This window comes from Anser cygnoides, chromosome 2 (genome assembly GCF_040182565.1).
Source record: "Anser cygnoides isolate HZ-2024a breed goose chromosome 2, Taihu_goose_T2T_genome, whole genome shotgun sequence".
NCBI classification, from domain to species: Eukaryota; Metazoa; Chordata; class Aves; order Anseriformes; family Anatidae; genus Anser; species Anser cygnoides.
The window spans coordinates 15,142,123-15,168,965 of NC_089874.1; the positions used below are offsets into that span (position 1 = coordinate 15,142,123).

Sequence of the window (26,843 nt, forward strand, 5' to 3'; positions counted from 1 at the left end):
TAGAGGAAAAAAAAAAAGAAGCAATCAAACAAACAAAAGAAACAAACAAACAAAAAAGAAAAAAGTAGAATTAGGAGGAACTGAACAGACATTGAAAATAATACACTGATAGAATGATTCTGGTAGGAAGGGATCTCTGCTTGGTTCAACCCCTGCTCACAGCAGTGCAACTTGCACATTTTGTCAGCTTGCCGAGTGTCAAGCCCCGTTGAGTTTCAAATATCTCCAAGGATGGAGATTGGGCTGCCTCTCTCGGCAGCCTGTTCCAGTGCTTAACCACTCTCCTAGTGAAAAGTATTTGTCCTCGGTAAGAGGAGATGGGAACAAGATTCGCTGAATAATCACTGGTACAAAAAATCAGAATCAATAAACACCTACTTATCCTTCTCATGAAGCACAAATATGTATGTAAAATAAGATTGTCATCCAAAAAGTTTAAATTTTAAAGGATGTTTGTGATACATGATTGCCATGAGGGACTTGCTGGCTCTGAAGTTCCTTGACCATCAACATAGGAAATAACATGGCTAAGCATATATATTTGTGACCGTGAGCCACCGATTGTGTGTTAAGTGTTAAGGAAGAATTTACCTGTAAACAGGTGATTTTTACTGTGCTTCCGTGTGTCTTGCTCTAAATAGTTTTTGACTTGCAACTAGTAGGACACCAAGCGTGACTATGATATGATACCTAATAGCAACCAGTGTAATTTACTGAGCTAGAAAAGATTATTATTTTCTTTAGAATTGAGGAAGAAACAGTCTACAGAAATCATTCTTTCTACTATTTCATGTGACACTGGAAACTATCACCTGGTTTTCAATTATAAAATTTGTGTTGCACTCATTCTGGTATTCTTCACTTTTCCTCTCAAAGTACCCATACCAAGTAAAACCTTGAGCGTTTGTAGTTCAGCCAGTCACAAAGAAGCTGGTTTTGGAGGCTTTTGGAGGGAGAGAAAATGTTATTTTAATTCTTTTTGTGTTCAGCACATTCTATGGAGTTTTGTGTAAAAACATAAGAATGCAGCCATACAAGGTTGAACGATAACTGGTAAGCCCCCTTACCCCAATATTTTGTCTTTGACGGTAATCAGTAGTTGAGGGTGTAGTAGTTGCCAAGGGTGGAGCACCAGAACGGGGTAACCATGTAGTGGTTCTTCTATGATCAGTCTTCTAGGCTTTCAGTGATCATCAGCTCAAGAATTTTTTGAGATAATAACACAGGTGCCTTTGTATTCAAGTACAAAATAGTATGTGTGTCTTCAGTTCTTAGCAATTTATCCTGTTGCTGACAATTTGTTATGTATTTCCCTAATTCCAAAACACTAACAAATTTTGTAGAAGATCATATACAAAATTCTCTTTTGAAGATCATGTAGAATGACTTGTATCAAGGAGATGCTTTTACACGATGAGAGTGAAGACCTGATTGCAATGCACTGCAATAGATCTGACTCATTATATGTCAGTGTTTTATGGCACTCAGGTAAGCATGTTTGCAAAGTAGCAGTAAACCTTTTTGATGTGCAATAACATTTCAGTAGTTAATGTAGTGTTCCTCTGCATATTAACTTTTACTGCTTCTGTACAAGCTTACAATAAGCAGGAGTGCAAGAAAAGGCTGTAGATGTTTGTAAAATAGACCCTGCTGGAATACATTCATTTCATGAACTAGTTTTACAGGGTATGTTTGGCTAGCTGATGATGTGACTAACAGTAAATCTTGAAATGTTTACTTCTGCAGAAGATAAATTTGTAGTCTCTACAAATGCTAACACTTTTTTTCAGGACTTTTTTTGACATCGGCCTTATAGCTCCTGCTCCTGAAAGGAAAAAGAATATGGTGTGTTTTCGTGGAGCTACTTGAGGGTCTTAACTATTTGCAGCATATATATAATAACATAGTATCGATATGGCTATTTTAAGGGGTTTGGAAGTTTATGTTGAAAGTATGTTAGTAATGCTGTATTGGTAGGAAAATTGTTAAAAAATAATTAGTTTAGCAGATGTATTAACTTTATAGACTCGACTTTGTCTGGGAGATACTAACAATGGAGGCTGAAGAAAGTTAGTCCCAAAGTTGTTTGTGCTTGCAGTATAGAAGTCTCTGGGAGTTTGACAGGCCATTTAAGCTTTGAGGAAGAACTGTTTTCTCATTGTGAAAATGGGATAGCACCTTCCCCATGCTACAGTCTCCAAGTGCTTTGATGTTCTGTGGCATTTCCTGCTTTATAGAAATACAAAATATCTGTGTGCTAAAAGCATAGGCTATCTACTGCTTCCAGATGCTGGTGTTTAGTTTGGAAGGTGGATGTGATTTTTGGATGACTGAAAATATATGTAGATTTTCTGTTAATGCTGCTACAGGTAGTACTTCATAAGGAAATATCTAATCAGAAACAAAGTTTGTGGATTAGGTCTATAAAGTTTTGCAAAAGAGAATTTAGTAACAAAAATGCATCTCGACTCTTAGCTGTATCAGCATTTTTGAGTACCACAATAATGAATGTAGTACATTTTGGTACCAATTGCAAATGCTTCCAGCATATTCAACACCAGGTGTGCCAGCAATATTTAGAATGCAAGCCGAATTACTGTTACACATTTCAACAGCAACATACTACAAATAAATCTCAAATATTTCACAATATTATTTTAGATACTATCTTTGTCTTTAACCCGTAGTGCTAAAATCCTGAAACTGAGAACATAACATGCTTCTACAAGTACGAGTTTCATGTGTAGTGTTACAGATAAAGTATTTCTTTCCTCTGATGTTGCTGAGCAGGTAATGATACCAACAGTGCTATCATCTGTAACTGCTAGGGGTCCTGATATCATCTTTGGAACTTAAAATACTTTGCTAATTCTGTTTGCCTTTTATAACTGTAAAAGTAAGAAAACAGCTTGTGTAAGATAAAAGTGAAGACTAGGTGCCATTTTTCAACAGGACTTAATTTTTTTTAAAGATTTTTTTTTTTTAGGCTATAATAAAAATTACGTTTTACATTCAGAAGAAATACTAATGTGGCAGTGACAATTGCTGTAATACCATCTGCAGCACCAAGCACAAGCAGACCTGATCTCATTTCAGGAATAAAATCTCAGGAGCTGAATATCTTAGATGTCAAGATTGGGTTTATTTTAAATATCATCTGTCTGGTTTTCTAAATAAATATAAGCCCAGTCACTCACTTATAGTGCCTGAGCATATACAAATGAGATCAAAAATGCCAGTGTGTACGGGGCTGGCGCCAGTCTCAGATCTTCTGTGCTAGGAGCTTATTTACAGGGGGGCTGAAACCCCAAATCAAACCCCACCAGCCCACATCTCTTGCCTTTAATTAGTCCGGTGCGAGTCCTGGCTTGTACGCGTTTTCAATCTGAAATAAATCTTTGTTCCCAAATTGGCCCTGAAATAATCAGCAGCGTAAATCGCAACTGATAGAGTTATTTCGACGGCAGTTACCCTGCAGACAGCTCAGGCTCCGACTACTGGCAGCTGCAGGATGCTGGGAGTCCCCAGGGCTCAAGGTAGCTCTGGGCAAGCCCCTGCGCCAGCTGCTGTGGGGACTCGCTGCCAAGCTGGCTTCCCAGGGCTGATCCACCCGAGCCTCGTTGCGTCCGCCCCGGAGATGTTTTGTTCCGCTGCTGCTGCTGTGGTGCGAAGTCTCACTCTTCGTTTTCCACCTGGAAGGTACCGCGTATATAAACTCAATTTTCGTGCCGCTGGGCAGAGTACCAGCTGATAGAATCGGCAGAAATGTGCGAAGCCAGCAGGGGCATGCTAACGCGTGCTAAAAAAGAGGCTTGGCTCAGGCTGGGTCCTCTGGCTTAGCCCTGTCTTTGTAACAGACTTCCAAAACAGCATAGCTATTATTTTTTGCCCTGTGTTTTTATGACCACTCAGGGGCATTTGTTGTAACTTAATTAAGTTGTGTTCTAGAGCACTTGCATAAGTTTCCTATTGGCATTAATTTTTAATAATTTCAAGTAAAGTTTATTCTTTCTCATCTTTGAAGAGACTTAAGTGACACTGTAGAACCCAGAACGGGACAGGAAACCCTCAAATGTAGCCCACAGCCACCTGCACTCAGGTACTGCAGCTCAACAAGGGGAATTGCATTTTTCTGCCATAGGCATCCTCAAAGATAATGGCAGCTGCCAGCTCATTTGGGCTTCGGGGAATATTTTCGTTAGACACGTCCCACAGATCCTACAGTATTGTCTGTTGTCCTGTACTGAAAAACAATTGTGCCTTCCCTGCTTCCTATGAAGTGTAAATATGTGAATGAGACTAAAGATATAGAGACATCACTTATAGCTTAATTTACCCTACAGAGGTTATTTTCTAGGAGATTCGTATCAACCACGACTTTCAGTAATTGACAGAAAAAGTGCTGACTGACATATTAACATTTCTAGATAATGAGATCTGTAGGGAAGTTTTAATCTTTGGAAGGTTCCGGATGAACTGTCAGTAGTTTGATTAACTTTTTGTGCATCTGTGTTGGCTTTTGCTGATTTTATACAGTGTAATTGCCAGACTGCACGACTAAGTTGTTGGAGTAATGTTACTGCAATTTCCTGGTCTAACTAGTTGGTGTTTTACATTTGTGTCCTCCTTTCTTTGCCTGTTGCACGTGCTTAGCAAGCATCTTCAATAATCTGTTTTATTGCAACTCACGTTTACATAAAGTATGCTGTGCTCATATATACACGAGCAAGCGTTTCAGTTGCAAACTGGAGTAATGAAGACTTTTTGTACCAAAAAAAAAATAATATTTTTTTTTTCTTTTCTGCCAAGAAAGAGTTGAAGCAAATTTCCCTTGCAACTTTTCTTTTTTTGGCTTTGAGTGCCAGTAAAACGGATGGTTTTTTATGCTTCATTAGCATTTCTTATAAGGTCTGCCTTTAGACCAGTACCCATTTTCTAAATTGTACTTCTGTAAGGTTGGAAAAAATCATGGTAACCAGATGCAGTATTTGTCTCTGGTCTGGCAAAGTGTTAGATTTAACAAAAGAAGCTAATAGAAATGTTCAAATTGACCCTTCTCATCATTTGGACTTCTTGGAGCTCAATCAATCTCTCATTATTATCAGAGTTATTCACGCAGAGGCAGAAGTGCTAGTATTTCTCATAATCAGCCCTTGAGCCAGATGTAATTTGCAATTTTGTAGCATTGTATTTTGAAACAATAATGCATTAAAATGAACAGAGCAGGAATTAGAAGCGTAGCTGTCAGGATGGTGTTGAAGAGTAGCCACGGTTTAAACGCTCTCTGTGAGCACTCCTAGTGGACACTGGTAATTAGAGGCATACAATGTAGTATTATTAATACCTAAATTGGCCCACAATTTTTGAACTAATCTGTAGAGTGCAACAAGTACAGCAGTAGAAGTGTCCCCATCCTGGTCTGCGTGGTTGCACCGTAGCAGTTGTCCAGTGTGGAGCGCGGGGACGAGGTTTTGTGACCTGCTCAACATGGCTTGAGCAAGAGCGAGAGGGCTGCCCTTGGCACCCGGTGTGCTGGGCAGGAACATTTTACCCAACTCAGAAAAGAAAGATTGCTTAGGTCATAGAAGAATAACTGCTTTGTACTTGAGACTCAAAAATAGTGGGGCACCTGCTAACAGCAGGTTGCTGTTGGTGCTTAGCATGCAGGATTACTTTTTTAAAACCTGCTCTACAGTATTACATAGAGCAAAGCAGAGGGTTGTGTGTCCATTTCTATGCAAGATGAGTTGACATCCTGGAGGACTTCACACAGACATTTTCAGGATCTTGCTCTTCATTTTGTAGGTGAAACTGAACTTTATTTTTCTGCAATTTGTATTTACAGTTTTCCATTTGTTGTTGTAACATTTTACTGCCCAGAGTTCCCAGTGCTGGGTTACCTAACAGGGCACTGCAGTCTGGAGTGGCAAATTCTGACTGAGAAGCGGGCGGGAGCATTTGTAAGTGCATTAAATGACAGTGAAGAAAGGATATGCTGCCCACTAAGTTTACATTCTCTATTAAAAGACTGAATTAGTTTGGCTGCATCACACGTATCAGTTACTTTCTTCAGTGACAAGTAGCTCATGCTTTGTATGTGAACTCTGATCTTGGAGCAAGGAACTTTGTGGTCAATAACTACTCTCATTTTGGAAGACATGCAGTATATTAAAGAGGTTTTGTCACAAAAACAAACTTTAAAATACTTAGACAGTTGTGAAACTTCCCTTAAAGTGTCATGTAGTGCTTCTGTGGCTGCTGCTATCATTGATGATTGCTAGCAGAGTTGTATCTAAACAGAAGCTTTCTCTTTCATTCCTCATTTCTTCCAGGATGCCACAATCCACAGCTTAACAGGTTTTGGCTCACCACCATGGAAATCAGTTATTTATGGTGACTTTTAGTACACTGTGGTATTGCTTACTGAGTTGGTTCGGCCGTTCAACAGATGAATCTCTTGTTTGTTTGCTGTCTTGGTGGTGTTTTTAAAATATTATCGTTGTAAAAGTATCCCCACTTCCTTCGACCTTCTCAGCCTGTTTTTAAACTGCAATAGTTTGGATTGGTTGTTTTTTTTTTGTTTTGTTTTTGTTTTTTTTATTTCTTGTGAATTATTATTATTATTTTATTACACCTGTCAATGGTTCCTGCTGCTTTTAGGCAATCATGAGAAGCAATGCAAGATTGTCTTCTGTTTAGAAATTTGCAAACAGATGGTCTCTCCTAAAAGAAATCTGTTTTTAAAAGTTCCACCATTTTATGCTGGAAGTAAATATTACAAATGCTTAAGTTGTGAAAAGAGAGCGCCTTGGTGTGAATAATATTCTGCCTGTTGTGTCATGCCTTTCAGGAAATGTTATCAAAACTGTTTATGAAAATAATTGAATGAAACCTCATGACATGTCTCTTGGTTTGGCATTATACCCGTTTTCTATGAAGTCGGGATACTGACTCACAAAGGCAGGCGGATTAAGCTTCAGTGGCTGGAACCAGTTACCAATCCCATATGTTGTTTCCAGGTCTTTCCAGGAAGTTGTTGGGGGAATGGCTGGTAATGTCGCACACGAAGGGTGGCGATGTGTGTGCTGTCCTAGCTGCTGGTTTTGGGAAGCCTTCGTTTGTTCAGCTCTACATGAATCCCTACCTGAACACAACCGAAAGTGTTTTTTAATGTTTGGAAAGTGAACCAGAGGATACAGAAAATGTGTGAATATGATATCACAGAAGAGCCTCGCCTCTCAAGGCAACTGCAGAGAGGGCTAATAGTTTGGTTCTCCTGGTTTTAGTTTCTGCATTCGTGATTGAGCACATAAGTGTATTGCTTGAAGGCGAGCTTTATTGCTCTGAAGAGATATGAGTGTATCTCTCCAGAGGTTTTCTCCATTTCCAGGAGTTATCTGTGTCCTTCTGTAATGCCCATTTCTTGGTTTGGGACACCTGAATTCTCCAGGAACCTTCCTGGCAGAGGAGGGTTTCAGCTGACTGTTGTACCAGAAAGTTTGCTGTTTCCTCAGGTTTAACATCACCGAGAAAACCTGTACAAAATGAAAAGTAGTAAATGCTTAGTTCAACTATGCCCACAAGCTCCTGTAGTCAGGTACCTTGCTCCTGCTTGCCCGTACATCAGTGCTTCTGTATCACCTCAGGACAGTGATGCTGCTGAGTCACTCCAGCTTCTTCTGTTGTCCCTCCTAACAAGTGGAGTTTTATCCACTAATTTGATTAGCTGTGACAACTGGCTATTGCTTGGAATACACTGCAAGCATGTAAATATTTGCACTTAAAAGGATATTTTTAAAAATAGCACTTGCACAATTTTGCTTCTAAAAGAAGGCTTATAAACACTCAAGTCATCACTAGCCAGGGTGATTTTCGTTTGTGTGCTATGTTGAACTGTTGTTTATGCTTATTAAATTTTATTTTAGCAACAGAATGTTTGTGTGTGTCACAATAATCTTTTGCAATATAAATTCTATGATTTTGCTGACACAGGAGGGTGAAAAAGACTACACAAGTCATTGCAAAATCCTGTGAGTAGTGTTAGGTTGTGTGTGTGTGAGCACTGTTGCTACTACAGGGAAAAGAACATGCGTTGAAGACAGAAGGCACTGATGGAGTAGCTCAAGACACTTACCATTTGTTAATTTTTAATGATGGTCTTTTTTCTATTAAGGAACATAATGCTACTGAACTTCTTCTGTCTCAATCAATTTTCATGTTTTTTTTTTTCATTAATCAACTAATGCATGTTTCTTCTATAGCTCTTTATTCTAATGAAATATGTGGATGATTTGGCAGACGACAATGGTCTCATCAGTAACGCATCAGAGAAAAATCCATTTAGCAGATTATATGTATATTTGTTTTGTTATATCAAGGATACTGATATATATTCTTGTAAACTGAAGCTATTTTTAAGATAAGTTGTAAATATGGAATTTCTGCTGCTACCACCCATACATTCTCCTTTCTTCATTTCTTCAGTCTATGTATTTATTTATGAAAAATCATTTACATATACATTTTATATAAATTTTACATATTTTTATATATGGCATCATGATGTAGCTTGAGCTTGTTCTTTAAATGTTCTGTTGCAATCCAAGCAGCTTCCTTCTCTGTTGAGTCTCACACCGTTTAGTCGCTCTGATGCATTGGCCCACAGCCACTGAAGGCACTTTCTAGTTGGTGTCTTTCTGTTGAGTGTGATAGGTGCTGGATGAGGCCACCTCCTTGTGGGTGGTGGTCATTCAAGCAAGTAAGCTTGCAAGTAAGCCAGCTAGGGACTGACAGAGAGGTTTGGGTGTGCATTTGAGTTTGATTAGATTATCCACAAAGTTCAGGGGATTTCCTATTTTAGGGTCAAGCGTCAGACATACAGGCCTGTGTTCTCATCTTTTTGTTAACTATAATACAACAAACTAGTATCATAGGGTCTGAGGATAGCCCTTTCCTCTAATGTAATCTTTAAAAAATGATCCTCTCATATTTTTGAAAATTTTCACGTACTATAATTGCTATTGTTGGCTGAATTTCAGGATTAAGTCTGTGGATCTGTGAATATGACTTTCAGCATTTACACTTATCTTGAAATTTTCTCTAACCCTTAATGTAAAAGGAGAATTAAGAAGCTATAAATTAAATAGAACCCTGGAGTATCTTGGCAATTAGAATGAACAAGATTTCAGCTGCTCTCTTTCATCTATTTCTCACACTCTTGGATAGACAGGGTATTTTTAATTTACAACCTGTATTCAATTAGTCATAGAAGTTTCTTTCTGGAAGTTCTTGCTTATGCAGTTACAGAATAAAATTAAACTGCTTTTTAGCTAAGTTTTTATAGCTAACGTTTAGCTGTACTGTAAACAGGGTTTAGATGAGAGAACTACTGAATAAAGTAGCTGATAAGTGAGATGTTGTTCATGTATTTGTAAATGTTGCTACCATTATAAAAATATTATTTAACACACACGTGTGTACTCAAAGAAGTATTAAGCTATGTCTATGAAATAATATGATAATAAGCAGGTATTTTTTAATTGTTTGGGGGAAAATGTACATTGGTCTTTATTTTACATGATCTTTATCTTTCACCATGAGTAACACTATTCTGTGTTCTGCTTCTACGAACGCAGACTGGGGGAAGTGGTGGCTGCAGATCAGCGCTGTGCTGCTGTGACAGCAGGTGCTCCACAGCATCTGATGTAGCTCAAGCTTTAGCATCAGGACGTATTCTGTCCTAAATATGCGAGGCAGCAGTGTATGCTTGTGCTGTGCGTCATGGGGTGACTTGTGTCTCTGCAGTGGTATCTTGTGCACTGATTTTAGGTAGGGCTTTTATAGCTCACAAATTGTTGGCAGCACACTTAGGATATGACAGGAGCTTGGAATTAGATTCTCAGGATTGTCTGAACATCAGTGTCGCAGATGCTCCTTTTCTGCACTGTTTTGGTTTTTAATTCCAACAGTAGTTCTTGCCTTTGTTTTTAAACACGGTCCTCCTTTTCACTAATGCAAGAAGCTTTGATTCTGCACTGGTCCTGAGCAGTTCAGTTCTCGTGTCTGCTTCAGGGGAAAAAAAAATAAAGTTGTAATTTCATTTGCATTTGTAAGAACTGCGACGAGTATCCCAGCAGCCAGCCTGAGAGCAATGAGAATGAGATGATCATGGGTTCAGAAAAGGGCCTGCAAATCTCCAGGTGCTTCAGGCACACGCTACCCAGCTGCGTGCAGCAGAGAACAGCTCCTGCATCAGTGAGGTGAGCAGCGAGGGCTGGGATCAAATCACTCGGCAGTGTTCTCAAGGCCATGTTCTTGCAGAAGTCTAGAGAGTCTCTGACACAGGACAAATGGGCGGTGATTGCTATTTTACAAGGGAGATATTGTTAGCGATTGCACTCTGTGAGCTTCCAGCCGTAGGTTGTTATTACAAGCGAGCAGTTGCTTCAGTGGGGGAAGTTATTACGTGGGTGTGCCAGGACATTCAATGTGTGCATTATGGAAGAAATAGTGCTAGAAGCAGTAAAATTCCAAAGTTGCCGTGGGTCACGTATAGGATGTGCATCCTAATTCCATCGTTCCTTCCTTTTTGAGTGAGCAGTAAAGAAATACGACTTAGCAACGATGCACGTGCTGGTGGGTTGCAGGGAATGTGTCACTCACTTATATTGCTCAAGGGGCAAGTCCCAGAGCATGCCACTTGCACATTTAATAAGGTGAAACTTTTACAGAGGTAAGCCAGATCTTTTCCCTGCGTCAGTTTGGGGTGTTTTAAGTGCCAGGAGTAATTCCGGGGACCTGACCCACACTTTACTTCTTTTGAATCACACAGCTACACAAGTGCCACTGGAGAGCAGCAGGGAGGGGTTCTAGCACAGGCTGCCAAGCCTCAGGGTGGCTGTATGATGTGTGTTTGGTGTATTGAAAGGATATTGCATGGGCTGCTTGAATCTCACTGATCTAAATACCCTTATTTTTATTTTTAAGTGTCCAGTTTTGCCTAATATTTACGAATCAGAGTAGAAAACATCTACATGAGGAAACTGGAAGAACTGGTGATTTTGGGTAGCTTGGCACCAGCCTAATCCCCGGAGTGCATTGAGTGTTGTACAGTTAGGGGAGTGCTTAGCAGCTTGCTTTAATGGCGTGCCTCAGTATTGCTCTGTGTTGCTCTTATGTGGTTAAACTTGGCTTGAACATGAATGTTAAATAATTTATAAATAACTTATAAATTTGGTGGAGAGGATGCTGATTTGGGCGGTGGGTTTCATTATGGCTATAAATCATACTTCACGGAGCAAACACTTTTAACAGAAATAAATAACAAACACACTTACTGTTAGCAAGAGTAATCTTAGCAAAAGCTTTGAACGTCGTTCAGAGTAGGGACTGTTGGCTCCCTCTGCAGAAATTAAAGGCTGGGGGGGGAGGTATGCATGCGTACATATGTACGTACACACTTCACGGTTCTTTCAAACACCTTTCTCAAGTGTTGCTGCTGAGCCTGGAAAATGTTTTTCTATTGTCTGTCTGTTACTGCTACTATTGTAAGCTGAAGCTTAACAGAGATGGGGGACTTGCGATCTCAGTGGAAAAGAGGAATCTTGAGCTTGTAAATATTTTTGCACAGAGGTCTTACTAAAAGTATGCAGACTTGGTTAGAGTCAGACTGAGTTAGGGCAGCGTGCTTCCGAAACCGTTGTGCAGGTCTGTGACGTATAATTATCGCAGAGAACTAACTACCTGTGCAGGTGATGCTGTTAAAGACATGAAGCCACAATCAGGGAGGTGGGAGGACAGCATTGATGATTCCGGGTCTGAGTGTAGGGACAGAGCAGTTAATGTTGCTGAACTTATTACAGGCAGTGGTGACTATGGCAGATATATCACTTCTGCGGGTGACAAAGTCCAGAGAAGGCAACTTTCCAAGACCACCGTGGTTCATATTCTGCCAGGCTGTCCACTGCTGGGATGACCACAGAGCTTATCAGAGATTGACACTGGAAAATCTCCTGTCAGAATGGGGAAATTTTGAAATGCCTGGGAAAGGACCAGCGATGTCTTCTTGAAACTCTATCAGGAATGTCCCCGAGGGCAGAAGATGATAAGAAAATACCCTGAAAGAGAAGAAGGGTTGTTGTCACAGCTTGCTCATGAGTCAAAGCAAACCGAGCCCTACCGCTCCAGCGAGCACTGCCTGTGTGGTAACTTCCCCCAGCCTCTGTTGAAACACAGCACACGTGTGGCGTGTTCTGGACTTGGACAGTTGGATCTGGAAACTCAAACCATTGATTTCTGCTAGGTTTGCATTACATGTTAATGTGAGAAGTAGTCTCCCCACAGTCATGCAGCCTCACCAGACATTTACTAGATTGCTTACAAGGATTATTATAAATTTCCTGTTTAGATTTCTTTTTTTCTTAATAAGGTATTGATTTCAATATATTTCTGTTCATACTTACAGTTAATTGATTTATGGTGGTAGAAATTCTGTTTTGCTGCCAAAATCTGATGGGTATTAACTGATTCAATTTTACCTTTTTCTTCTTCTTTTTTTTTTTTAAACCAGTAGTTCATTTTCAGAAATGAACTGGCTGCTCCAGAAGTTGGTTCCTTTGTTTGCCTGACATTTCAAATGGGGCGAGGAAGGGCAGCAGAGAGAAGCAAACGTGGGCATCCCAGAGGTGGTGTGCTCCAGCACGACATATGTTGTGCATCTCCTCCCAGCCCCACGTGTTGTGTCGCTCTGAGCCCTGCCACCCCCAGCCCTCCCTGGGTATCAGCGTAAAATGGCTCCGTTCCATGCTTTTTCTGCCAAGGTTTTTCTCCTCTCTTGGCTAGAGGATTTAGGGCTATCTTAAATTAGCCATTCTCTTTTGTCTGGTGTAAGACATCCAGAACTTGATTGGAATCTCTCGTGTCATATATGTAAATGTTTTGTATAATGCTTTTGACTGCTCTTTAATAAATAGGTGAATGTTTTAAAAGATATAAGCTGGTGTTTCTGGTCACTGAATTTAGTCCGTTTTATATGTAACACATTACAACATCAGAGATTTAACTTTATGTAGTATTTTGTGCTTCTTAACCCTATCATGTCCTCTGACTTTCATTTTTCAGATAATTATTATTGAACAATTTTGTTTTCATATGCCTGAATTTGGAATTGAGCAGTCTGGGAACTGTGGAGAACAGCCATGCACTTTAAAGTTTATGTACATACTCCTACACTGCTCTTTTTTTTTTTTAACAGATGCTTTAGGAACCATGAGCATGGTTACCCAGTATATTAGTATCTCTTGACTGAGTGGCCAGAAATGAATCTTTCTGCAGGTTCACTGTGTGTTATGCCATCAGCCCACACCATGGCTTTGTATTAGAATATACAGGAACAGAAGGGGAAGTATTGTAAGAAACATTTTAAACAATTTATTTTCATGGGTCAGCAGAAAGTTTTAAGAACTGCACGTTTTATTTCACTGTTTGTGAGCATTTTGGAGCCCGCATTATTGCTGGACACATCACATTTCAGTGCTTGTGTTTCACATTTGATTTGGGTCTTTGAGTGCAAAGTACTGCAAGTGTCAATCTGTGGAGTATAATTCTTGCTGCTTTTTGGTGTGATAAATGATCCCGTGTTTAATAGGTATGTATTATAATAAGATACTGTGTAATAGATATGTGCTATCCTCTCAGCCTTAAGGAGACAGAAAATTGTCATGTAGACTTGGGCTGTATTTAGAGTGTGTTTGGTTTGCTCTATACAAAAGTCGTTCCTATCAGAGAAGATCTGAAATGCCTTACAAATACACAAAATTTTGTCCTAATAATAGCTAAATATCTCAAATGCCAGACTGTGCTCTCCCTGAAAGTCTAAAAAAAAATGCAGTGGAATGTGCAAATATGGAACAAACATAAAATAGTTGAAACACAGCCTGTAAAGGGGGAGAGAGGTAAAAGATGCGAGATATTGCCACTGGGCTGGCAATACCCCGCTGCATCTGGGGCAGCCTGGCCAGCACCCTCCCTCTGCTCTTGCTCATTGCACCGAACTCCCTTGGGGGAAAAGAGTCATGGGTAACAAAGTTAAAAACAAACAAACAAAAAAAAAAACTTGGTGGTAAAAAAGAATCAATTTCTGTTTTGGATGTTGTCCATTGGATGGTGAAACTGCTTTGTGGGGAGGGTGCGGAGGGTGGTACTGCTTATAGGGCAGTTGTTGGGCATACAGCTGGGTGTTTCTTTGTAGTTCATACGTGAAAGCATTCACTTAATGTAAACTTGATTTGCATTCTTTGGCAGTGTTAGTGTTAAATAATTTCTAAAACATTGCTTGACCATGTATTTAAGAATAATGACACAAAACTCCTGGCAGAAATCAAGAATGTGGCACTATAACTTTTTTGGTTTGTTCTGTTCTTTAGTGAGGAATTCTGTAAACTTTTAAGAGGAGTCAAGAAAAAAATGAACAACTTACGCAAAAACAAACAAAAAAAAAAACCAAAAAAACCCAACAAACACAAAAGCAGCCTGTAAAGATTAATAATTGAAATTCTGAGGTCTTTGTGCTTTCCCTTCCTGGTTTTCAAGCAGCCTTTCTTGGAGGATTTTTTTTGTCTTAGGAAAAGGAAAATACAATTGTGTTCATTTCACAAGTTAGATTCTTTTTTTGTGTGTTATTAACAGGTTTGGCAAACATCGCAAAGATGACAAGAGTGAGAAAACGGGTAAAATAAAAGTGCAGGAAGCTCTTACTTCAGAAGAGGAGAGAATACGAATGAAGCAAGAACAGGAGAGGTAGACTTCAGTATTTGCTTAAACCTTGATAGAGAGAGTTTGTTTTTTAAATTAAATAACCGAAGTTCAATTTTCACTGATGAAATTTCCCAAATGTTGATATGTTTATATATTTTAAATAACAAGACAAAGCTGGATTTATTTTGGATGCTAGTATCCACAGCTTTTTTGGCTGCAGTAAGCATCTTTTATAGACCAGAGCTCCTTTCCTTATTGAGGAGACTGGAGTAATAACATTAAATGTTTTCTCTATACATTCTATAACTGATTTTATTGACTTTTTCAGAAAACAAATATTTATATAGAATGAAGTATGTTTTGTATTTTTCTTCAAAGTCTTGCATATCTAGTTTTTTCACTGATATATTTAGAAACAACATAAAAATTATAATTTTCAGTGTATTTGTCACTGGGGTTCAGTCTATTTATGTGTCATGCAGTCTGTTTATGGAATGATATGTATATTAAACTGCTAATTGTAAAAATGAGTGGTGAGTACCTCTATTTTTCCTTGTCAGCTTCCTTTACCATTAAAACCTATTAAATGTATATGTCATATGCTCTTCTCAATATTTCCATTCTACTTTTCATCCTGTCTCTTGTAGCCCTAAGTTATTTGGGGCCTAACCTCTGGTATCTCTCGTATCAATTTAGTTAAAATCTCAGAGTCTAGGTTGTAAATTAACTAGTATACAGCGTTGTGTGTGGAGACTTTGAATAGATATCTCTTCAGTAAGGAGACAAACTTTAAAGGGCTACATAGCTTGAATGCTGAATGGTAAATAGATTCAGACACATTTAGCAGTGAAAGTGAACAATGAGTTGAGATGATTTATCTAAAAATTATCATATAGCTTAGCCATAAATTGTGGATTGAAGTAGGAACTATGGAGGGAAATTTTGTTGTCCGTGTACAGGAGGTGTGACTAGTTAGTCAGAATGATCCCTTTGACCATCATCTCTATGCACCTTGGACTTCTGCGGGTAAGAACAGAAGTTTGCAAATGATGGCTTCATCATTCTGACAATTTACTGGAATAGCAGAGCCATGATATCTCTTGTGTAGTCTCCTCAGTTCAATGTAAAATGGTTAGCTCTCAGTTGTTTTAAGGCTGAGTGATTTACATTACAGTTAAGGCAGGCTATACATTTATGAGTTACTGAAGATCAACAGTAACTTGTTAAACTGCAGAAACTTTATCATATGAGACCATCTGTTTGGATTACATTCTGGGATATTTTTTTTCCTCTTTAACAGATATACTAGCATAAATCTATGTAAAAAGTTATTCATGTCTTTCTCCATCCATTCTGACAGTAGAGGGTGGCTGGATCACAGTGTTTGGTTGGTTTTTACTTGACAGATTATTTTTTATTTTCTCTCTTTTAACAAAAGTGAAACAGGATCACTAAATCTGTTCCTGTTTTTAAGAGTAATCTGCTTTCAGATTAAACAATAAAGGGAAATAGTGAAAATGAAGGAAATAAGTTAATTTGGAACTAAGTGTGTTTGTGCAGTCAGCTTTCCTTTATGCATGGGCAGACCATCCAATCTGGGGATAAACTTATACCGGGGGTGCAGAGACACTGAAAGCTTCCATAGCTCCAGCCAGCTCAGGGTTGCAGAAAACATAGCCACATGTGCACAGTGCTGAGCCCTGGCTTAATGGGCTCTGCTGAACCCAAGGTTGCCCAGCACTTAGAGCTTGTTAGCAACTGTAGGTCCCCAGGTAAACAGCCATGTACGTTTATGCAAAGAAGGAAGACTGGGTGTTGAGTTAGTAATGTTTTCTCTCTCTTCATTCTCTCCTTTCTCTGTCTCTCTGTGTCTCTCTGTCTCTCTCAGTAAGAATGGTGAGAGTATAGACTGTCCATGTGATGATATGAGAGAGGTTGCAATAGTCACGCTGGGTACCAAGGTAGAATTATGAAATTATTTGTATAGCCCCCCATGCATGGAGCAAATTCCTAATCCCTGTCCATCAAATTATGCTAACCATTTTGACTCTTTCCTGGAATCTCACTCCTTGTGTGCCGTAAAACAATTTTATGTCTTCACTGAAACTGCAGAAAATGCATGTGCCAGAACTTCATAACAGCTTGATGTTACCATAACACGGGTCCTCTTCCTCCCGTTATTCTCTTTCCCTAACTGTGTATTTGCTTTCCTTTGTGTTATGTCTATAAGAGAATGCAAGTTCTTTGGGGTAGTGGCATGTACAACTAATAAAAAATAATAAAATAGCAACCAAATGTGTGAGGTGCTTCCTTATGTTTCTGAAAAATTCAGATGTTGATTTGATCCATAGAGACTTTAAATCTTTGTGCAGTTAGATTGCAGAGTTTCCTTTTGATCCTGTAAAATAATGCTGCTAGATAAATGCTATTAATGAAGAGTACTCTTGCAAATTAACTGAACAATCCCTCAAAGTGCTTGTGAGGAGACAGAGTGAAATATTACTGGGTTAACAAGTGTTGGTTCATAATGGCTGCTATTCTAACTTTGTTTTCTGTGGGTTTTTCCCCCCTCAATGTTTTTAGCGGTACAATTCACTTGCTCTGTTTTACTTGGTATTTGATGCTATATACCTCTGTAATGATGCAATACTTTGGGGAAATAGGCTGGATTTAATGAATTTACTATGTATGAAAGGCTTGGAAGAAAAATCCTTAGGGGGTCAGAGAACAAGTGAATGGTCCATTAAAAAATCAATCATGCCCACAATTTTATAAAATTATTATGCTTTGACTTGATAATTTTAAGATATTGTGCTTACAATAGATTTTCTTTAATCTTAAAAATAGTATTCATATTGACTATAAGCAAATAAGTAAATTAATGTTCTTCAATTTATCATGATTAAAATAGTAAAATTGCCTTGTATAAATATATTATTAGCAATAATTTCTTATCAAGGAGGATATCTCTTCTGTTGCATATGGTGCGTGTTTACTGACAATCTTTACAAAGGAATTTTGAACAGGAAAATAAATTATCTAGTCACACATACAGGCAGCTTTCAATGAAATAAAATATTGGCCCAATTAGGCATGTCATCTTATGAGACCACCCACCAGTCTTACCAAAATTGCTGTAAGATGCTTGCTACTTGTAAATTCTTACAAGTTCAGACTAATGGTTCTTTCAAGGGCATAGGACATTGTCCACTTGAATCACTATCCTTTAACATTGCTTTACTCCAGAAAAATAAGTCTACTTGTATTATCCTTGAGTATCTGTCAAGCACTTCTGAAAATCCAGTTGGTTTCTGGTGTGCTGTTGGGAAGGTTGTTTCTCTCCAAAAATAGACACCAATCAAAACCATAAGACAAAACTAAGCGATAGATTTTCTGAACTTGGCTTTGTATCTCCTAAAAAAAAAGACTGTACTGCAGAGTCTTGCAGAATTTGAGTAAGATATGAATGGAACTACCTCTATTCGTGTGCCAGATCATAGCCATTTTAAATATACGCTAACTTGGAGCCCGTCTTCGCCATCCTGTTATCCAGTCCATCACTGGACCACTAGAACTGGATACCACTGAGGTCCTACATTGGCTGGGGTAGACTGGGAAAACAGCCCTGGGTGCTTCTTAGTCTTGTTATATATAGTAGGTAGTCTGCCAATTCCGGACTTTCCTGATGAACCTGTAATTGGCCCATCTTCCTCAGAGTAATGCCTTGAATTGTACAGATTGGAGATGTATGGGATATCTTGAGCTTTCAGAGATGCTTCAGTCTGCTTACAGTCTCACACAAGCATTGCTATGTAGGGTAGACTTAAAATTAGGTTCTGAAACTTTTGTCAGTGGTCATCATGCATTAGAGTTACAACCCACTTGTTTTCATATGGATGGTCACCTTCTGCTGTCCTACTGGACCTAAGCCTTGGGAAGCCCACAGACCTTTTCACTTTAGAAACAAACTCTATACATCTGGTCTTTGAGGATCTCCCAGGTGAGGGTTTTCTCACCATGTAGCCAATGTGTCCATGGGGTACCCTGCAGTCTGCTTGTCCTGAAATGTTTTCTGACTCTTTCAAGACCCTGTAGACCCTTTTTCTTAGGAGATGTGAAGACAGAAACGTTCAGAAAACTCACTGCTTAGATTTGTCTTCTGGTTTTGGTTGGTGGCTTGTGCTGAAGGCAGACATGTCCCTAACAGCAGGTTCTGATACCTCCCTCCTTCACCCTTGGATTTTTCCTTGCATATTATTTCCCTGCAGCTCTGGGTTCAGTGCAAAAGAAAATAAATCTTTAGCAAAATCAAAGCCCTTTGCCTGTGTTCTGCCCATCCTCAGCTCAGGCACCTTCTGTTCGTGACACCTGCATGGCCCAGCCACGTGTGCTTGGCCTGTCTGAGGCCTTGGACTCCCCCTAGCAAAACAAACACTCCCCAACCCAAACAACTTTCCTCTTTGTGCCCAGGTAGTGGATAACAGAAGAACAAAATAAATATACTTTGTGAAGTTTTCAACAAGTTCAGCTGTATCCAGCTGGTTTCACTGCTAGATAATACTTAAAAAGATGAAAGCTGCAATTCTAATGTAATCTCATGATTCAGAGTATGTGATCCCAGCTATGGGTGAATGCTGCTTATGCTTCAATCCGCCTCTAGAGCCACTGCTTCCTCAGGAAAAAAAAAACAGTCTACAGGATATTTTCTCCATTTTGCTAATACACTGAGTAAAGCGCTTTACTTGTGTTCTGCAAATCTGTCTGTTACCATACAGATATGTTAATCTTAGCTTTGTATTCTTCCTCAACTTCCACAGAAATGAATGCAAAATCAGGTGCTTAAACACCTGTATGGTGAGGATCAGTAGTGAGGCGATAAGGAGAAACCTTTTGGAAAAGAATTAAATAGCTGTATCACTGGAAGTGCTATGGCAGAGTAGTCAGGTGCTTTTGGAGCCAGGGAGCCAGCAGGGTATGCCTTTCTTTGCTCTGAAAAAGAAGCCATACTTTGCCAGTCTTGGCTGGACTTGGAGGAAGATTAACACAAAGCAAAGCAGTGCCATGCTTCATGCATACATGTGTATGTGTAGTTGTCATCTGCAAAATAAACCTCTTTCCTTTCTAGTTTTCCCACGTTACGTTATGGAAAATCCAACCTTTTGTTCCTGTGGGCTATGAAGAGAATTACATTTACATCGTTCTGCTGTTATTTTTATCCTTGCCTGCGCAAATGGCATCGCTGTCGTGGCGGTGTCGCCTGTGGGCTGCAGAGCCAGGAGGGGGAGCTCCCCACGAGGCTTTGTGCGGGGCTGCCCGGGCTGGGGCTGCCCCGGGCTGGGGAAGCAGCAGCAGGCTGTGGCTCTGCGGTGATGCTCATGGCTCAACAGGGTTTTGTGTGGCAGAGTACATCTTAATGCCTTGCTATCAACCGTGGAAAACTCTTTTAGAATGGGAATTGGGGGGAGTTTTAGCAATTGGAGGTAGGACGTGGTGCTCTTACCTCTTACCAAGGGAGTATGGCCAAAAAAAAAGTGGGAGAAATGGCTGAGAATCTTTGTCGTACAGAGATGCTGTCTGGGAGAGGTGGGTCAGGCATTTATCTCTGTATCGGCTGTTTTGCTGTTACTTTTGTAGATCAATCAATGGGCTGACAACGTATTTTGGTGCTAACATAAACGAGCACAATTTTGTTGTGTGTTTTTCACGTAATGATTTTTCCTAAACTTAGAGCGAAGCATTCTGTATGTTCATTAGTAACTAAAATAACACCAATATCTTTTCCTGAATGTTTCGGTCATTCCATAAATTGTTTCCTAAGGGTATAAGAGTCTTTATCTCCAACATATAATAAACTTCTCTTCATCTTTCTCTAGTGCCATTAAAGCCACAAGCCTTTTGTTGTAAAAGTATACTAATGAATAGAAATGTTACAACAAGAACAGAAGTCTTGTGTTTTCCCTTCATCATGCATCATCCATTTTAATTAGACGAAAGGGTGGTGAGTACTGTGACAAGAGTCTGGAATTAAAATCATTAATTGATGTCAAGCTGACGAGAGACTGCTAACATGAATTTACTGACAGCAGGAAAGAAATTAACCTTATTACTTTATTTAGTACATTGGGACTATTTATTATATTTTCCTATGCAAGTTCAGTGAGTTCCATTTATGATTATAGAGAAAGACAAATAATTAATAAACACTATATAAAGTTTTATTACCTCCTATCAATGAAGTTTACATGAAAACCACATCAATAACTTAAAAAAACACAACACAACAAGCCACCACGTCCTTTTAATCAACATAACTCATCAAAGCAATTACAGCATATTTTTTATATTTTAAATGAGTATAATATACTGTGCTATGCTCTCTAGCTAAGTACAATTACAAAAGTGATCTGATTTAAAACTATGCCTTGGTTTCTCAATGTCAGTGTTGCAAAAAATGAAACATATTTTCTCCAACAGTGACGTTGATTGGAATAACTGTCTGTTTTGATCATCATTGGAAGGTCAGCCTAACAAAGATGTGTTTTAATGTTAAGCATCTTTATCCTTTAGATGAAAGATATAATAGTGTCTTACAGAATGACAGCAGCATCCTATAGATAATTTGTGACCCAAAGGTCATAATAAAAGAATAGAGGGGAGGTCATCCTGTAGTAAAGGCCATCTGGAACTGTTAAAGTATCAGATGGAGTAGGGGGCTGAACAGCAGGACACTCTTGGTGTCTTTCCAGATTTCCCAGAGAGACCATAATATTTTTATTGGAAAATCCCAACTTTTTCCCCTTAAGCAAAATATTTTCATGAAGCCGTTTCATCTTACTTTTAGGAAAAAAGACAACATACTGTGTTATGAAGAGAATTTTTGCTTCATATATAACCTAAGTGCTATCTGTCTTTAAAATAATGCAAAGATTCAACTTTAGTTTTTCTGCTACTGTATTTTGATGCCATTTTACAGCTTTCATGAGAAATATTAACTCTAAATGCATAATTATTGCAAACATTCAGAATATAAATGTTTTCTAAAGTGACTTGCATAAAATCCTTTCTGATAAAACTTCTGCCCCCTTCCCAGCTCACAGGAGAGGAGAGGAAAAAAAATTACTCTGTGAATCAGAAAATCAAAGCAATGTGTTTCTCATTCTCACTTATTTTGAGATAGGGTCTGCTTGTCAAGGGATATTCCAGTTTCACTGAGACTTGCGGCATTGTTTTTGGCATTTGTTTTTTACATAAAGGATGAGGGTGCAGAATGTGAAAAACAAATCAACAGCAGTATTTTTTGTAAAACACAGAAGCGAAGCATGAGAACATTGAGCTTTGGAAAAATATTTCAGAGCAGTTCCACTTCATAAAAGCGCAGGCTTCCAGAGATATGTAAATTGAAGCTTTTGTGGAATAATAGTTGCCGAGATGTTTTTTAAACAAAGCTCCTTACATTCTCTAAGTACGTTTTGTAAGTATACAGATTGAGATTATAATATATCACACTTAAAATGTATTTTCACTGTTATTCTTCTACAGAGATTCAAGACATTGTACTGAGCAAGGTCTGGCCAAGTCCCTTGCCATAAATCTAAAAATATCATTTATTTGGTCTTTATAATCTGAGTTATAAATTTGGTTAAGGTGTCTTGCAGATCATACAAGTTCAGCACTCTGTTGGTTCTAAGTAATGACACTAGTTTGTAGCATTCCACTTTTGCATGCCAAGAATTTTAGGTAGGACAACAGTCTGTCCTCTGTTGACTGATAAACCATGCTGTTAGTGGTAGAGTCTGTGTAGCAAATACTTATTTAAGAATGAAACAAATTGTAGCATAATTACTGACTTATTGAATATGGCTGTGTGTATTGTTGCTGAGTTGAACATAACTGAAAACCCTTTAGATTTTCCAGGCTGAACTACAGGAGTTAAGTAGCTTACTATAGTAACCTATAGTAGGTTAGTAACCTATAGTACAGTGACTATTATAGGTTATTACAGTAAGCTACTGCACTAAAACCTCTCTTTGTTCTAATTTTTAGATACAGCAGCAATTATCTGAGTAATCACAAAGATACCTAATGACACATTCACAACAGGCAGACAGGTCTCCTCTCCACGCCACGTCTCACCTTTTATTTTGCAACCAGTTACTTACAAAACCTTACAATACAAACCTCTTAATGGGTTATAAGAAACCTAGTTCAGTGTCTGGCCATGGTGTAGATATATGCTGTCACTCAGTACTGTGAGCAAGCAGGGTTTTAGAAGTGAATTCTGAGAGGTGTTGTGGATGCTAATTTTTGGTCCTAAGCAAAAGATACTCATAAAAGCTATATTCTCCATTTGTGGTCCCTTCCCTTCCCTTCCCTTCCCTTCCCTTCCCTTCCCTTCCCTTCCCTTCCCTTCCCTTCCCTTCCCTTCCCTTCCCTTCCCTTCCCTTCCCTTCCCTTCCCTTCCCTTCCCTTCCCTTCCCTTCCCTTCCCTTCCCTTCCCTTCCCTTCCCTTCCCTTCCCTTCCCTTCCCTTCCCTTCCCTTCCCTTCCCTTCCCTTCCTTCCCTTCCCTTCCCTTCCCTTCCCTTCCCTTCCCTTCCCTTCCCTTCCCTTCCCTTCCCTTCCCTTCCCTTCCCTTCCCTTCCCTTCCCTTCCCTTCCCTTCCCTTCCCTTCCCTTCCCTTCCCTTCCCTTCCCTCTCCCTTCCCTCTCCCTTCCCTCTCCCTTCCCTCTCCCTTCCCTTCCCTCTCCCTCTCCCTCTCCCTCTCCCTCTCCCTCTCCCTCTCCCTCTCCCTCTCCCTCTCCCTCTCCCTCTCCATGAGATTCACATAATCCCTTGTTGTGTTGTAAGGGTTTTCATTGTAATTTTTTGTCACTTCACACTGTTTCATTTTCCAGCTTTAGGATTAGGCTACTTCATACACAGCACTCTAGAAACAGAATAACAGACCTGAAATTGAGCTAGTGGCAATATTTCATACCCACTTACGTTACTGGGCTGGCTGGAGGAGGGTGGTGCTGGAGAGGGTCATCTCAGCTGACTGATGGCAGTATTGTAACTGGACCTCCAGTTACTGCCTGTAGCATCTGTGAATGACTGATTTGATATGTGGTATGATATATGGTAGCAGTTGATATATGGTATGTCTTTGTCATTAGCTTCTTGAACATACAAGTACAGCTGCTCCTTACATATTTAACTACAGCATTCAGGTGTTAGAGCTGCTTACTGGCTTTGTTCTCCAGTTGGCAAAATATTGTTGGGGAAGAAATTGCCCAGCAAAGCCTCCCTGAGGGAGAAAACCAGCAGTCTTAAGTGAGTAGGGTTTGAAGCAGGAGCTCTTCCAAGTCATGTTTTAGCAATAGCTGAATCTCATGATCTGCTTCGTACTGCTTCAGTCCAGCAAAAGGGCTAATAGGAGATTACAGCTAGATTAATCTAATGACCAGGGATCTGTCTCATAGGTGTAAATATCAGCTAATCTGGCTGGTTTTATAAAGCAGAAGAAAAAAATCCATTTTCCTCACAGAGAGCAATGATGTTCTTTGATGCACCCTGGTTCCCAGCAGGAACTGGGCTACTGCTCCAGTTGCCCGTTTGGGGGATCTCCACTGCTGGGGCCGCTGACCCCAGGACCAGACATGAAAATTAGACCAAAAAAAAAAATAGAATGAAAATTACAAAATTTCAGTCCTTGTAACGTTTTTTTGGGGGGATGGGAGGACCTGCTATCCTGCCTACAAACCTGATAAATTTGGCTTTGGTTGAAACATATCCTTAAAGACACCACAGCAGATATACCCTCCACTCTCAAATCCCCAAATGCTGCAGACTATTAACTGTGTAAAGCAGTCTAAAAGCTCCATTGAAATGCAAGTAATGTGGTAATTTACAGATTATTATATTATTTTTTTTCAAAATAGCAGAGATTTTCACTTATTTACTCCAAGATCCAAGAAAGCAGGATTGAGATACTCTGCTGAGGGAAAATGTATCTTCACTTTGAAAAACTTCAGTGAATCAAGAAGGTCAGAGATTTAAAAAAAAAAAAAAAAAAAAAAGTTGGGGTGAGATATCATCAGGTTAGAGAATTTAGATATTAGACAATTATGGCGTCTCCTTTAGTTTCATCAGTGTCACTTGGTCTCAAATTTCTGTTTGCACTTTAGCTACTTATACACATAATATTTATCTTTATCTTCTGCTTTTTTCATTTCTTCACATCTTCATTTTTACTTTGTTACCTTCTTTATCAGCATTATTTATGACTCCTTACAAAAATGAGCATGCTGTTCTCTTCTGAATATAGCAGGGCACTTATAGTAATCACTTTATTATTTTTTTTTAAACTACATCCCTCCTCAGTTGTAGCTCATTAAAGGTTTTTGAAATTCTCATGGATCTCTTCTGCATGTAGGATTTAAGGAGGGAGAACTGCAGGGAGAACCTAGGCACTATCACATTTTCTAATTGGCAAATATTGGTGATTGTTGGAGGAGGAAAAAAATAAGACTGTCTGATTGTGTAGATGTCTTTCTATAATATCAAGGTGGTAGACACTGTTTTTGTTAGTTTGTTATTTATAAATATTTAGTTTCTGTTATGTTTGTCTGTTCTTGTAGAAATATTACATGGGAAATACATACGCATAAAATTTCAGTGAAAGTGTAGCATTATAGACCCGGAGGAGAGGGTATGTCACTTTTCCAAGACTGGATCTCCATTGTATGTCATTCCTGCAAGATGTTTGTTTCATCCTTTTTTTATCCATTTTTTTTTCTTAATGGCATAGGCTCGATAACTTCCCTTAGTTAGAAAGTTCCCCTGCCTACAGTATCTAGGCTCAGTCACTATTGCTGGAATTTAAATACCTAATACTTGCATTAGAGATGGAAAACATTATAATTTTCCTCCTTATGTATTAGGAGACTGCTATTATGTCCCCCCTGTCTTTTTTCTTTTCCACAGCAGCTTTTGACATTGCTAACCTGTGTATATCTGTCATCCAGTAGAATTTCCAGATCCATTCCTGAAAAAGCAGCTCACAGGTTTTTTCCTACTTCTAATTGATATGCTTAATTATTCTATGTAAATTACCTTCTACTTGTTATTATTGAAGTTAATTCTATTTTTGAAGTCCACTCTGTCCTTCAGGAGCATTTGAAATTTTAATCCTTTCCTCTATTGTTCATTTTGTTCATCTGGGCTTTGTGCAGATTCAATAGCATCCTAATTAATAATGAAACCCTGAGCAAATTCAGAGAGGGATCCTGTAGAAAATGCCACAATTCGTCCTCCTGGTGTGACTGAATTACTGAAACCTACACTTTAGATACTCTGTAGGAACTGCCCAGTTCAACCTATTGCATCCATCCTGTTGTCATTTTTGTCTTAGCCTTAGATCTACTGTTTGTCCTCTATTCACAAGGCCTTTTACGGTGTTACAGAAGGAAATCAGATTGACTTGACCGCATCTGTTCTTGATATGGTGGCTACTGCTTGTCCCATTATCTTCTCAGTGGTTACCAATAGTTGGGTTCAAAGTTTCTCAGGGGACTGAAGTTAAACTGACTAGTTGATAATTCTCTTGCTCCTCCAAAGGGATGTTAACTTCTTCTAGTCTTTCAGTGTTTTAGCTGTCCTCAACAGCTTCTCATGATTACTGGAAAAGGTCTGAGACTACCTGAGACAGTGGTGTGTGTGGGATGTTCAAGCAGCTTAACTAGCTTAACCAGTTTCTAGCTACTTCTGTTGATGTTAGATTCCAGATATTTTTTGTTATTGGTGGCAATATCAATAGCGCTGGCCACCTGCTTGCAATCAACCATTTTAGTGAAGATAGATGAAAAGAAAAAACAACAAATTAAGCCTTAGGTTTCCTCAGCATCATCCGTCAATATCGTTCCCTCACTACTGAGCAGGGAGGCAACCTTTTCTTTGCTCTTCCTTTTACTGCTAATGCAATTACACAATGATTTATTGTTATCTTTAAAGCTCCCTGCTACTTTTATCTCACATTATGCCTTGGCCTTTCTGATTTTGTCCCTGTATTCTTGTGCTTATCCATAGCAAACTGACCACATTTTGTGTATGT

General features: G+C 39.1%; 1 protein-coding gene across 18 annotated transcripts in view; it reads left to right on the forward strand.

Annotated features, from left to right (window-relative positions):
* The window catches only part of PARD3 (par-3 family cell polarity regulator), a 447,799-nt gene that overhangs the window by 312,470 nt on the left and 108,486 nt on the right, over positions 1 to 26,843 (forward strand). For 12 of the 18 annotated variants that reach the window (XM_066991510.1, XM_066991502.1, XM_066991500.1 and 9 more), the window contains one exon: positions 14,686 to 14,796. The exons of 4 other annotated variants lie outside the window; for them this stretch is intronic. In XM_066991510.1, coding sequence (XP_066847611.1) covers positions 14,686 to 14,796 — 111 coding nt within the window. Of the gene's footprint in view, positions 1 to 11,861; positions 13,018 to 14,685; positions 14,797 to 16,642; positions 17,466 to 26,843 lie in introns of those variants that run through there. 2 more of the 18 variants (XM_066991514.1, XM_066991515.1) reach the window with 2 other exon arrangements.